This window comes from Mastomys coucha, unplaced genomic scaffold, assembly GCF_008632895.1.
Source record: "Mastomys coucha isolate ucsf_1 unplaced genomic scaffold, UCSF_Mcou_1 pScaffold5, whole genome shotgun sequence".
Classification (NCBI taxonomy): domain Eukaryota; kingdom Metazoa; phylum Chordata; class Mammalia; order Rodentia; family Muridae; genus Mastomys; species Mastomys coucha.
The window spans coordinates 2,512,310-2,525,145 of record NW_022196911.1 but is presented as its reverse complement, the minus strand read 5'-3'; the positions used below and the strand labels follow the sequence as shown (position 1 = coordinate 2,525,145).

The 12,836-nt window shown below is 43.7% G+C and overlaps 1 protein-coding gene across 3 annotated transcripts; it reads left to right on the top strand.

Moving 5' to 3' along the window:
- Positions 1 to 827: 827 nt before the first annotated feature.
- Mtrf1l (mitochondrial translational release factor 1 like) lies at positions 828 to 11,743 on the top strand. 3 transcript variants are annotated; one of them, XM_031353699.1, is made up of 7 exons: positions 828 to 1,224; positions 4,144 to 4,223; positions 5,381 to 5,564; positions 6,929 to 7,092; positions 8,841 to 8,958; positions 10,451 to 10,587; positions 11,399 to 11,743. In XM_031353699.1, the coding sequence occupies exons 1-7, from the start codon at positions 987 to 989 to the stop codon at positions 11,597 to 11,599; spliced, it is 1,122 nt and encodes a 373-aa protein (XP_031209559.1). In that variant the 5' UTR covers positions 828 to 986; the 3' UTR covers positions 11,600 to 11,743. The 3 variants fall into 3 exon arrangements, 1 of the variants encoding a protein (XP_031209559.1); XR_004113554.1 differs by lacking the exons at positions 10,451 to 10,587; positions 11,399 to 11,743 and having other exon boundaries at positions 5,381 to 5,437; positions 8,841 to 8,953; XR_004113555.1 differs by lacking the exons at positions 5,381 to 5,564; positions 10,451 to 10,587; positions 11,399 to 11,743 and having other exon boundaries at positions 8,841 to 8,953.
- Positions 11,744 to 12,836: the final 1,093 nt, after the last annotated feature.

Here is a 12,836-nt window from a genome sequence, read left to right as displayed (position 1 = left end):
AAAGGAACCTAACTATGTCAGATGACCACCCTATAATTAACCCGTAGAGACTGGAGATAGATGGCTGCTGTGGCTGTGGTCTCTGTGCCTGCTGGTCGCTTGACTATCCTTAAGGCTCTTCAAGTCTCCACACAGCCTTGGGAAGCAAACCTTCACTTTCGGACTGCAGAGCCCTGCTGCTCATTTCCAGCCTGGCTCACTGGAGAACTGGTTTTGGGGAGCAAACAAGTTCGGCCTGAGGGCGGAGTCGAGGCTTCGGAGTCGGTTTGGCCGCGGGGCCAAGGCTTCTGCGGTCAGCCTGTAGGCGGAGCTAGGAGGTGGAGCTCCATCCTTAGAGACCAGGCCGAGGAAGTGCATCCTCAAGGAGCAGGGCCGAGGAGGCGGGACCGAGGCGTTAAAGCTCCTCCCATAGAGACCGGGCTGAGGAAGTGGAGACGCGCTTTTGGAGCTTCCTTTGGGGGCGGGGCCGACAGGCCCGCCTGGGGAGGTGGAGTTCTGTCTCAAGGCGGGGCTGAGGCCTTAGAGGTTCTCCCTACCTCAAGATCCGGCCTAGGCAGCGGAGCTCGCCCACTGGAAGCGGACCCAGGCGTCCGCGGTTCGAACCCCCGCGTCCCCCGTGTAGGCGGGGCTGAGGCGGCGGAGCTCCGCCCCGAGGAGGCGGGGCTTAAGTCCCAGACCTCGCCCATTTGGAGGTAGAGCTGAGAGTGCGGAGCCCCTCCCCGAGGAGGCGGGGCTGAAGTCCCAGACGTTGCCCATTTGGAGGCGGAGCTGAGAGTACGGAGCCCCTTCCCCGGGGCGGGACGGAGACGTTGGAGGCGGGGCAAACGCGTGCTGACCTCCCCGCCCGCTTACCTTTTGACTTTTGGGACCCCAGCGGCTTTTCCCACGCATTGCCGGAAGTTCTCGCAGGGTTTCCGGCACAGCTTTTCTGGATCCGAGTCCTTAGAGTGTTGTCTATTTTCTGCTGGGTGCGCGCCCCAGCCGGGATGCGGAGCCGGTTTCTGAGCGGTGCCCGGCGCCTGTGGGCCCGCCGCGCCATCAGCCGCACGCCGCCGCCTTCCGAGGAGCTCCTCGCCCGCGGCGGGCCCCTGCGGGCCTTCCTAGAGCGCCGCGTGGGCTCCGAGGCCGGCTGTCTGGACGCTGGGAGCCCCCAGCTGGCCGCGGCGGCCCGGCTGCTGAGCGAGAAGGAGCAGGAGCTGCGGGAGACGGAATCCTTGCTGCACGGTAAGCCACCCGTTCTGGTGGGTTCGGAAGCCATCTGCGTTCCCGACCTTGTCACTAGGGTTCTGACAATCCTCCCTCGGGCTCTCTAGAGCAGTCTCTGGACGCGGTGCTCTGCCAATCAGTCCTCAGAAGTTATTAAGGTTCTCGGTTGCCTCCCCTCCTCTCCTGGCAGCTCTGCTGCACAGGAAAGACTTGCTAGTCCCAGCAGAGGAACTGAATGAAGCCCGATGAGTTTATGGCATTGACCCTCTGGCAGTGTGAGAGGAGCGATGCACTGTCTAGTTAGAACTCGAGACCTGGAAACTCGAGTTCTACGCACGTTTCCCTCGAGATTCCGTCGGAGGCCAAAGTGTCTGCGTTCCTGAAGCCTCCAGAGATGTCTGCCGAGTATAACACACTTAGGAACTCAAAGCTCGATTCGGATTCCCTGCCTCGATGAAGAAAGTGGGAAGAGGGATTGAGGTTGGTTACTGAGATCAACCTCAGGCATCCACGTTCACGTGAGCTCACACATATGCAAACATGAGTACTCTCATATGCACGAAAGTGGGAAGAAATAAAGAGTAAGGACTTTTAATTTCAATATAAAAAGCACTGCTGAAAAGCAGAAAGTAGCATTAAAATGGATGCTAACAGCAAGGAAGAGGTGGTTGGGTGGTATCAGAGCAAGGACTAGAAGGCAGAAGTGACCAACATGATTGAAGGTACTGCTTGAGAAGTACTGTATGGTCGAAGTGTAGAATAGGTATGGGAGATGGCAACAGAGGAGAAACATTGTGTTAGCTTGGTTTTCTATTGCTGTGAACACCTTGACCATGGCATCTCTTAGAAAGGAAAACATTTAATTGGGGCTGACGTACAGTTCAGAGGTTTAGTCCATTATCCTCAAGTGGAGAAGCATGGCAGCATGCCTCAGATGTGGTGCTGGGGAAGGAGCTGAGTTCTGCAACTTGATCCACACACAGGCAGCAGAAGGAGACAGTGTCACACTGGGCATAGCTTGAACATATGTTCAAGTCCACCACCTCCACTGTGACCTTTCCTCAAAAAAGGCCACACCTCCCAAAAGTGCCATTCACTTGACCCATGCCAAGCATTCACACACACACACACACACACACACACACACACACACACACACACACACACACGAGAGTCTATGGGAGGCATTCCTATTCAAACCACTGCAAACATGAAACCAGAAAGAATAGCATTGTTTCTATAGACTGAGGGCAGTGCCTCACATTTTAGGCAAAGAAGTGGCGTCATTTAGGGGAAGCTCATTGTTGACAGAAGAAAGCTCTTGCACCTGCATAGTCAGAGACGTCAGAGTAGGTACTAACAGATGGAACCATGTAAGCACAGTAACAAGGCAGGAGTGCATAGTGCAGTACTTCTGGGGCAGGGAGAGAAGAAAACCATGAGTTCCAGAAAGAACTTGCAGACCTATGGGACTGGGGGGTGAATTACCTAAATGAACCTGTAGAAACCAATTGCAAGAGTCAGGATCTCGCCAGTACTTAGAAAGGCTAAGCTCACCTTTTTCAGTTTATACTGGAAAATGTCTTTAAATTTGGAAATTTTACCAATGAGAGTTTTAATTAAAGGTCTGATTATTGTAATCTGGAAATCTAAACATAAATTTTAGTTATCAAGTTTATTTCCCCGCAGTTGAGGTGGACCATTGAGGTTGGCAACGGCCATTACCTAAAGAATCAGAGAAAACAGAACCCTCTGGAGTAGGGCAGCCGTTGAACCTTGAGCTGTAAAATGCTGCTCTAAGGGAGGTCCTGGGCGCGCACTGTCCCACGTCCCATGGATGCAAGGTCTTACTAGATAAGCACACACACTTAAGCTATGTGTACATTTGATGTTTCAGAGCAAAACCAGCCTGTAATCCCCTTCTTTCCTAGGCTACAAATGTCCATAGAACAGAGAAACAAATGAGAAAGGGAAAACTCAAAGATAAAATAATCATAAAACCAGAGATGAAAGGAATATTTATGTAAACATTGGGCAGGCTCCAGGGAATGTTTTGGGTTGGATACTTTATCCTACGGAAATATTCACTAAGACTAACTTTCAACTCTACGTTTCAATTTTGTTTAACGGTTCAAACCTTACATGTCCCTGCCTGGGCATTCTAACTAGTTAAATGCATCCATTTGGTGATGTCAAACCTAACTTGGTAAACTAAGTCTGTTTACTGGGGCTGGAAAGACAGCACAACGGTGAAGAACACCCTTGTGGAGGACCCAGGGTTTCTGCCCAGCACCCAGCTAACAGCTCACAACTGTAACCAGTTATAGGTGATCCAGCACCCCATTCTGGCCTTCTGAGGGCATAAATACATGTGCTACCCACACATACATGCAGGCAAGTACCCATACATATTAAATAAAACCAGTAAACATTTTTGAAATCCAATTTTGCCTGCATGTATGCATGTGTACAGTATGCATACCTGGTGCTGATGCCCGAAAAGTAAGAGGGTGTCAGAACCCCTGGAACTAGAAGTACATGATTGTGAGCCAACACGTGAGTGCTGGCAACTGAACCTAGGCTCTCTGCAAGAGTATCAAGTTCTCTTAATTACTGGCCATTTCTTAATTTTTTTTTTTCCTTTTAAAGTCCGTTTATTATGGCTTTTCTGGAGGTGAAAATATAGAGAACTTTAGTCTTAATGTTTATATTGGAATATTTTAAATTTAACTTTCATTATCAGGAAAAAAACTTTTTTATAGCTACATACTTATAAAACTATTATATCAATAGTTTTAATTAGTGGCAACGATGAAAAGAACAAGAAAAATATTTTCCTTTTTCCTTCAGCTGTGGTAACCATAAACACATAAACTGAAAATCTATCAGCAATTCAACAGCAATTAAGCGAAATGTAACTGCCGCTCTTTTTCCTAGATGAGAATGAAGATTTAAAGAAACTTGCAGCAAGTGAAATAGCTTTGTGTCAAAAAGAAATAACTGAGCTGAAGCATCAGGTATGTTATATATTCATGAAGAATAAAGCCTGTGTGGCAGCCCTCTTTCTCGCGTCACTACAGGCTGAGCAGAGAGTCCGGGAAAGGAGCCTGTCCTATTTACCTAGAATTTTTTTGTTGCTGTTGATTTTTCTTTTTATTTGTATCTTATTTGTCTACAAGTACGTGCGTCTGAACCACAAGCATGGCTGATACTTTTAGAGGCCAGAAGAAGGCGTCACATCTTGTATGTTTACTCAATGAAGGAGTTACCAGCATCAGAGAGGATTTTAAAGCAGAAAAAGACATGCTTCTAATCATCCAAATTTGTCAGGATACAAGAGTTGCACTCTATACAAGTCTCACTGATAAATTCCTGTACCAGCCCTTACTGTAAAGGCAAAAAGATACAGAAAGCTCTGCTTCTGCTTTTGCTTTTGCTTTTTTTTTTTCTTTTTCTTTTTCACTGTGGATAGACAATGGTTAGGAAAGATTGTAGACTGGCGGCAAAGTGAACTTCCTGGGATGAGAATGTAACCTTACCTTAGCCCTGAGAGAGTGGCAGTCCTCAACTTCCAAAATCAAAAGCTTCCTCTTCCATATAAGTGAGCTTTCCTAGCAAATGTAGGATGAGCATCTTTGTTCTCCTTCCGTATTGGGTCTTGTATTTCAAGACATGTGGTGTGATGTCCTGTTCCCCAAGACATTCGTTCCTACCTGATCAGGGAGTTCAGCCCTTAGCACCATATAAGATCTGGTGTGGTGTTATCCCCACCCCCGGGGGTTCCCAGCACTGAGGAGGTGGAAACAGGAGAATGAAAATACAAAAGTAGGGCTGGAGAGATGGCTCAGTGGTTAAGAGCACTGACTGCTCTTCCAGAGGTCCTGAGTTCAATTCCCAGCAACCACATGGTGGCTCACAGCCATCTGTAATGGGATCTGATGCCCTCTTCTGATGTGTCTGAAGACAGCGACAGTGTATTTATAACACTGGAAATTATGGAAATTATGCACCATAGCGTTTTAGTGAACAAGATGGTCAAACTGTATCAAAGAGCAATATTAAATTATTTGCTTAGAGAAACTTAGGGTCCATATCTAAGTTCCCTGATCCATAGCTTTGAGTACCCATCTTGAGGAGTGGTTAATTACAGGAAGGCGTTGTCTTTTGTTTGCAGATCATCTCACTCTTGGTTCCTTCAGAAGAGATGGATGGGAGTGACTTGATCCTGGAGGTGACTGCGGGTGTGGGTGGTCAGGAAGCCATGCTTTTCACGTCTGAGATGTTTGACATGTACCAGCAGTATGCTGCATTTAAAAGATGGCATTTTGAAACATTGGAATATTTCCCAAGTGAACTAGGTCAGTGTCTTAGTTAGGTTGCTATTGCTGTGATAAAACACCATGACCATAGGCAGCTTGGGGAAGAGGATTTATTTCATCTTTCAGTTTGCAGTATCTTGAAGAAAAGTCAGGGCAGGAACTCCAGGCTGGAACCTGGAGGCAGGAACTGAAACACAAGCCAGGAGGAAAGCTGCTCACTGTCTTCCTCCTTCTGGCTTACCCTGCTTTCTTATGCACCCTGAGTCCATTTGCTCAGGGGTAGCATCGCCCTCTACCCCAATCCACAATCCCGTGGCCCTCCCACATCAGTCATCAATCAAGAAATGTTTCCCAAACTTCCCTACAGATTAGTGTTGTGTAGTCATTTCTCAGTTGAAGTTGCTCTTTAGAATATTCTAGTCAACACAATCAGTAAGTGAATTGATTAGTTTTCATAGCGTAGATTTTTACGTACAGTATGTCTTGGGGAAAAGGTTGGTAAGATGATGATCAGAACTTATTTGTAAGGACTAAGTCATGATATGCTTATTATTTACCTAGTGATTTTAAATAAAATGACAATTTTGAAATTTCCTGTAAAGTATGGTGGAAAGCTATTCCATGATAAGCACTTCTAGCTTTGAAAAGTAGTTTTAGGGTACTCTGGCCTCACATTTTAATCCTAGCACCCAAGAAGCTACAGCAAGAGAATTGTACTAAGTTCAGGACTAGGCTGAGCTTCAGGAGAACCTGTCTCACAAGGAAACCAAGAAGGTGGACTTTTAGCTGTTGCTCACGTGAATTCATCAGCACTGTAATTTTTTTTTTTTTTTGGTTTTTCAAGACAGGGTTTCTCTGTGTAGCTGTGTAGCCCTGGCTATCCTGGAACTCACTCTGTAGACCAGGCTGGCCTCGAACTCAGAAATCCGCCTGCCTCTGCCTTCCAAGTGCTGGGATTAAAGGCATGAGCCGCCACTGCCTGGCTTGAGCACCATAATTTAATAAATGAAATGAAATAACTATATAATAAGGTGCTGGAGAGCTGGCTCATTAGTTAAGGACACTTGCTGCTTTTGCAGAGGACTTGAGATCAGTTCCCAGCACCCAGAAGCTGGCTCTCTACCCAGTGGATCTGATGCTGTCTTCTGACTCCATATGCACCTGTTACACATACAGACACATATGTACACTGTTAAAATACTCAGACCTAAAATTAAATACATAAATTATTTTCAAAAATTATGTATTAAAACAGCAGATACCAAACTTTAAAGTTTTTTAATGTGCTTGCACTCTTGACTAACAGTTATATTGTAGCTCTTTTAACTTCATGAGAATACATGTGATAATCAATTGTTTCTGCATGGCGGGAGTGATAAAAATCATTCAATTCTGTTTTCAAGGTGGCCTTAGACATGCATCAGCCAGCATTGGAGGTCCAGAAGCCTATAGACACATGAAATTTGAAGGAGGAGTGCACAGAGTCCAAAGAGTGCCAAAGACAGAAAAGCAGAGCCGCATCCACACCAGCACCATGACAGTGGCAATTCTGCCCCAGCCTACTGAGGTACTGCAGAGTAATGGGGCTGGCGCAGGCCCCTCTCCCCGCGGCTGTGTAACCTTACCATTTAGTCTTCCTTCCATATTTTGAGTTACTCTTGAAAATTTAATTCAAGAAATGCAATTTTACAACAGATGGTATGAAAGAAAATGTCTTTAGCTATCTCGATAAACACTGGATATTTTCTCCACCCATGAAGTGGACATCGTGAGCCACCCTCGTGAGTCAGGTAATATAAACTGTTAAATGTAGACTGGTTGCCTGCCTTACTTTGCATTGCAGGATGGGTTCTCCAGTTGCCATCAGTACAGGGCTGATCACTCAGCAGCCCAGATGTTGCTTTATAACCCAGAGTATGAGAAAGGCCTCACAAAGCAAGCCCTCAGTATGTAAGAAAACAACCTGTTTTGTTAATTTCTCTTCTAAAAGTGACAAATTAAAATGTAAAATATGAGCGATTTGGGGGTTTCTACTTAATAATTTTAAGAGAAAGTACTATTCAGGTGTAGGTAGGGTTGATGAGTTTAATTTCTGTGGGAAACCTGAGTGAGATCAGAAGAACCAAGAGAGGAAGTGCAGGAGAGTGGCTATTAGGAACCTTGCCAGCTCCCGGGACATGGAGCATGCTCTAAGCTCTGTCTAGCTTTTTTAGCAGCTCTGAGAGGGGTTATCTTACTGCAGGATGGTTGACGTGCCATCAAGAGCAGTCTCTAGTTGTTCGTGGAATGGACATCTTTAAACATGGTGCTTGTCATGGATTCCTCTAGGACAGGGCATCACCCTGTTGGGTTCCAGTGTTGATGGAATGCATAACCTGGCTTCATGGCCTTTGCCTCCAAGTTATGGTTCTGATATTTTAAAAACAATATGCGCTCTATCCCCAAAACAGTTTTATGTACTCAGACTGCTATTTTTTTTGTTGTTGTTGTTGTTTCCTCTCCTAAAATCTTTGATTTCTATTTTTTTTGTTTTTTGTTTTTTGGGTTTTTTTTTGTTTGTTTTTTTGATTTTTTTCAAGACAGGGTTTCTCTATATAGTCCTGGCTGTCCTAGAACTCACTCTGGCTGGCCTCAAACTCAGAAATCTGCCTGCCTCTGCCTCCCAAGTCCTGGGTTTAAAGGCGTGCACCACCATTGCCCAGCTATTTTTTTTTTAATCATATTCATGTGTGTGCATCTTCGTGCATATGGCCCATAGAGGGCAGAAGAGGGCCAGGATGCCCTGGAACTGAAGTCCCAGGAGGCTGGGAGTTACCTAATGTGCTGACCACACTCAGATCCTCTGTAAGGGCTGCACATGCACATGCTCTTCTGTTGGTTGTGAGGTAGAAAGCTCAACCTTTTTTTTTTTTAAAGATGTATTTATTTATTATATCTAAGTACACTGTAGCTGTCTTCAGATGCACCAGAAGAGGGCGTCAGATCTCATTATGGGTGGTTCTGAGCCACCATGTGGTTGCTGGGATTTGAACTCATGACCTTCTGAAGAGCAGTTGGTGCTCTTCCCCACTGAGCCATCTCACCAGCCCGAAAGCTCAACTTTTAAGGATCAGGGAATGTCACTTCTGATCTCCATTCATTTAAAAGAAAAGGCAAACCATTTAAAATAATATTTTACCTCTGGTCTATTCTTAAACCTTTTAAATTTTATGTCAATTCTATGTGTGACATGCATTTACAAGGTGTGGGTCTCACCTGAGGACAATTGGTACGTGTAATTGTTTCTTAAAGTTCCACCTTTCCTTGTGTGTACAGATTAAACTGGTGATTAACCCTAAAGATTTGAGAATCGATACTAAGAGAGCAAGTGGAGCTGGGGGTCAGCATGTGAACACCACAGACAGCGCTGTTCGGATCGTTCATCTCCCCACAGGTGTGTGCGTACTGTTCTACAGATGTGGATGCACTTGTTCAACGTAAAACCTTGAGTCAAGACCAATTTCTGGGAGACTGACATAGACCTCCAGATACCAAAATATACCACTAAGGGCTCTTAACTAAGCACTTGGTTCTGTAGCCAATGCTGTTTAGGATAATTACAAAGCTAGGAAGAAGGAGAGGCCCAGGAATCTCCACGTTAGTCACTCTGAAGAGAACAGAGTCTTGCCAGTTGAGTTATGGAATATATACTTATTAGATTTTGCTGTTTCCAAAAAAACCTCAGTGACAGAATTATCTGAATTATTTATCAGAAAATGTTTTAAATTATCAGCTATTAGCTCTAGGACTAAGATAGTAACAAGGACCCTGGAACGCAATAAAAGCATTGGACTTCCTACTTTTTTTTTTTTTTTTTTTTTTTTTTTTTTTTTTTTTGGTTTTTCGAGACAGGGTTTCTCTGTGTAGTCCTGGCTGTCCTGGAACTCACTGTAGACCAGGCTGGCCTCAAACTCAGAAATCCTCCTGCCTCTGCCTCCCCAAGTGCTGGGATTAAAGACATGCGGCACCACTGCCTGGCTCACATACATAGATCTTAAATTGTCATAGTTCCTATTACCCAAGAGTAATGAAGACTGCTGGGCAGGTAGGACTTTGTCCTTTAAATACAGAAAACTGTTAAGTAGTACGGTGATTGAGTACAGTGTATAAATAAAAATAGGTTGAAAAAGGAAATCATCAACTCTATTCTGTTTATCTAATAATAGGATTTGTAGCTTCTATATATGTTCGTTTCTATAAGTCTATTAAAAATTATGAGCCACGCCGGGCAGTGGTGGCGCGCCTTTAATCCCAGCACTTGGGAGGCAGAGGCAGGCGGATTTCTGAGTTCGAGGCCAACCTGGTCTACAGAGTGAGTTCCAGGACAGCCAGGGCTACACAGAGAAACCCTGTCTCAAAAAAAAAAAAAAAAAAAAAAAAAAAAAAAAAAAAATATATGAGCCGGGCAGTGGTGGCACACGCCTTTAATCCCAGCACTTGGGAGGAAGAGGCAGGCAGATTTCTAAGTTCGAGGCCAGCCTAGTCTACAGAGTGCATTCCAGGACAGCTAGGGCTACACAGAGAAACTCTGTCTCGAAAAACAAAAGAAAAACAAAAAAACGTGATAGTTGAAGCTATGAAAAAAAGTATGTATTAAAAATAAAGTCTGCCAGGTGTGGTGGTGCTTGCCTTTAATCCCAGCACTTGAGAGGCAGAGGCAGATGAGTCTCTTGAGTTCAAGGCCAGCCTGGTCTACATAGCAAGTTCCAGGCCAGCCAGGGCTGTTACACAAACAAACCCTGTCTCAAATAACAAATTAACAAAAGCCTTCTGTTTGATTCTTGTTTTTTATTGCCTCATAAAAGAAGGGAAAGGATGAGAAAGAAAAGGAATAGTCCTTGAGAATAGAGAAGATTTTTGTATTAAAACTCTTTTAAATTTTTCAGGTATTATTTCTGAATGCCAGCAAGAGAGATCTCAGCTGAAGAATAGGGAGCTGGCTATGAAAAAGTTACGTGCAAGATTATACAGCATGCATCTGGAGGAAGAAACTACTAAAAGATTCAACGCTCGAAAGATCCAGGTAAAAACAAATTTAAGAAACACAAAAATAAAGCCGGGCAGTGGTGGTGCACTTGGGAGGTGGGTTTGAGTTCGAGACCAGCCTAGTCTACAGAGTGAGTTCTAGGACACCCAGGGCTATACAGAGAAATTCTGTCTCATAAAAAGCCAAAAAACAAAACAAAACAAAAAATTATAGGTAGTATAGTTTTTGTTATTACTATTTCTGTATTTATTATAAGAACAGTATCTATGTACACTTTATCCTGTTTTATAGTCAAAGGCATTTTTCTCAGATTAGTGAGAGCGCACCAAATCCCTGCTCAATTTGTGATCCTTTGCACTTACGGAAGCAAGAATCTGGAAGATTATCCCTACTGTTTTGTATTGGATTTTGTGTCATAACACAGTCCTTCCATGACTTCTTCAGTATGTATACCCATCACCTTATTGCCACAACAGGATGACATTAATTCCTAGAGGTAACATATACATAATGCATACGTAAATATGCTGCTTCTACTGTTTAAATATCAGCTATTTGTCAGACTCTGTCTTTATGTAACCAATATTTTGCTGATTAGAAATTATAGTTTAACCTTAAGTCATAGAACTTTGAAGGGGCAGAGGCAGGACTCAAATACTTGTATCTTGACTATAAAGTCTCTCTTTTCTGTAGCATACCCCCATGTTATTTGGGGAGTCAGGGCTTATACTTGTTTCTTGCATTGCTGTAGGTTTAAGTTGTCCTGGATCTAAATGCATCTCTTATACCCTCCCCCAAATATTTCTTTTTTTTTTTTTTTTTTTTTTTTTTTTTTTTTTTTTTTTAGGTTGGAACTAAAGGAAGATCAGAGAAAATAAGAACATACAACTTTCCACAGAACAGGGTCACAGATCATAGAATAAACAAATCACTGCATGACCTTGAGAGCTTCATGCAAGGAGACTGTCTTCTGGATGACCTGATACAGTCACTGAAGGACTATTCGGATTATGAGTCTCTAGTAGAAATGATTTCCAGAAAAGACTAAGCTCCTTTGTAAAGATATATTTTTATGGAAACTAGGATAATTCTAGTGCAAATCCATTGTGTGCAAATACTTATCCAGTATTCTCTTGAGGAATGTAAGTTAACAGTTTCTTGGACAATTCTCTATAAAAAAATTAGACACCAAGGAAGACAACTGTTGCTGGGGCAGTGGTGGCACATGCCTTTAATCCAAGCACTTGGGAGGAATAGGCAGGCAGATTTCTGAGTTCGAGACCAGCCTGGTCTACAGAGTGAGTTCCAGGACAGCCAGGGCTACACAGAGAAGCCCTGTCTCAAAAAAACCAAAATAAAATAAAAAATAAGGGACAGTGGTGGTACACGCCTTTAATCCCAGCACTTGGAAGGCAGAGGCAGGCGGATTTCTGAGTTTGAGGCCAGCCTGGTCTACAAAGTAAGTACCAGGACAGCCAGGGCTATACAGAGAAACCCTGTCTCGAAAAATCAAAAAAAAAAATAAATAAATAAACAAAATAAAATAAAAAAATAAATGCTTAGGAAGACAACTGTTTTTATGCAAAATATTTAATCAGAAATTTCAAATATAAAGCAGATATGTTCATATTAATATGACATAAGGAAACAAAGTGACAGTGAAATTAACCATAAGTGATACAGTCAAGCACATGAGGACAGATAGGGCTAAGAACAGCGTCCACAGAGTTCCTAGTGACAGGAAGCACTAACGAGGTACGCCCTCCCTATAGTGGAGTCAGACATGGTGTAAGGATAACCCTCTCAATGGTAGAAATGTTCTTTGGTCACCCTGCAGCTGGTAGCTTGGGCCTTGCAAACAGAATCTCAAGCCAAAAGCCTCCTGTCGAGGTGTGAGCTTTACTGAATAGTAAGCCTTAGTTGGCTTCTATATGAGTTCCCCAGAGAAACAGAACCAAGGATGTGTCTACACAAATTGACAGGATGTTCCCACATCAAGAACCATGTGTGCAAGATCTGCAGTGTGAAGCGGCTGGGCGGAGACCAAGAAGAGTTGATAATTCAATTGGTAGTTTGCTAAGGAAATCTCTTGGTTGGAGAAGGCTGGGTTTTCTCTATTCAGGCCTTTAGCCCAGTTGGATAAAACATGTTAGCAAAAGCATGTTAGCATGACTGATATTTCACTAATTTAAGTGGCAGTGAAGCCTCCAAATCTTGAGGAGATACAAAATAATGTTACCAAATATTAGGGTTCTCTAGTCACAGAACTTACCGAATGAATCTCT

Bases quoted from the DNA above. Each gene is read 5' to 3' on its own strand.
- Mtrf1l (XM_031353699.1), top strand. From the start codon at position 987: ATGCGGAGCCGGTTTCTGAGCGGTGCCCGGCGCCTGTGGGCCCGCCGC. The intron at 1,225-4,143 runs GTAAGCCACCCG...TCTTTTTCCTAG, and splicing joins GACGGAATCCTTGCTGCACG to ATGAGAATGAAGATTTAAAG. The intron at 10,588-11,398 runs GTAAAAACAAAT...TTTTTTTTTTAG, and splicing joins TCAACGCTCGAAAGATCCAG to GTTGGAACTAAAGGAAGATC.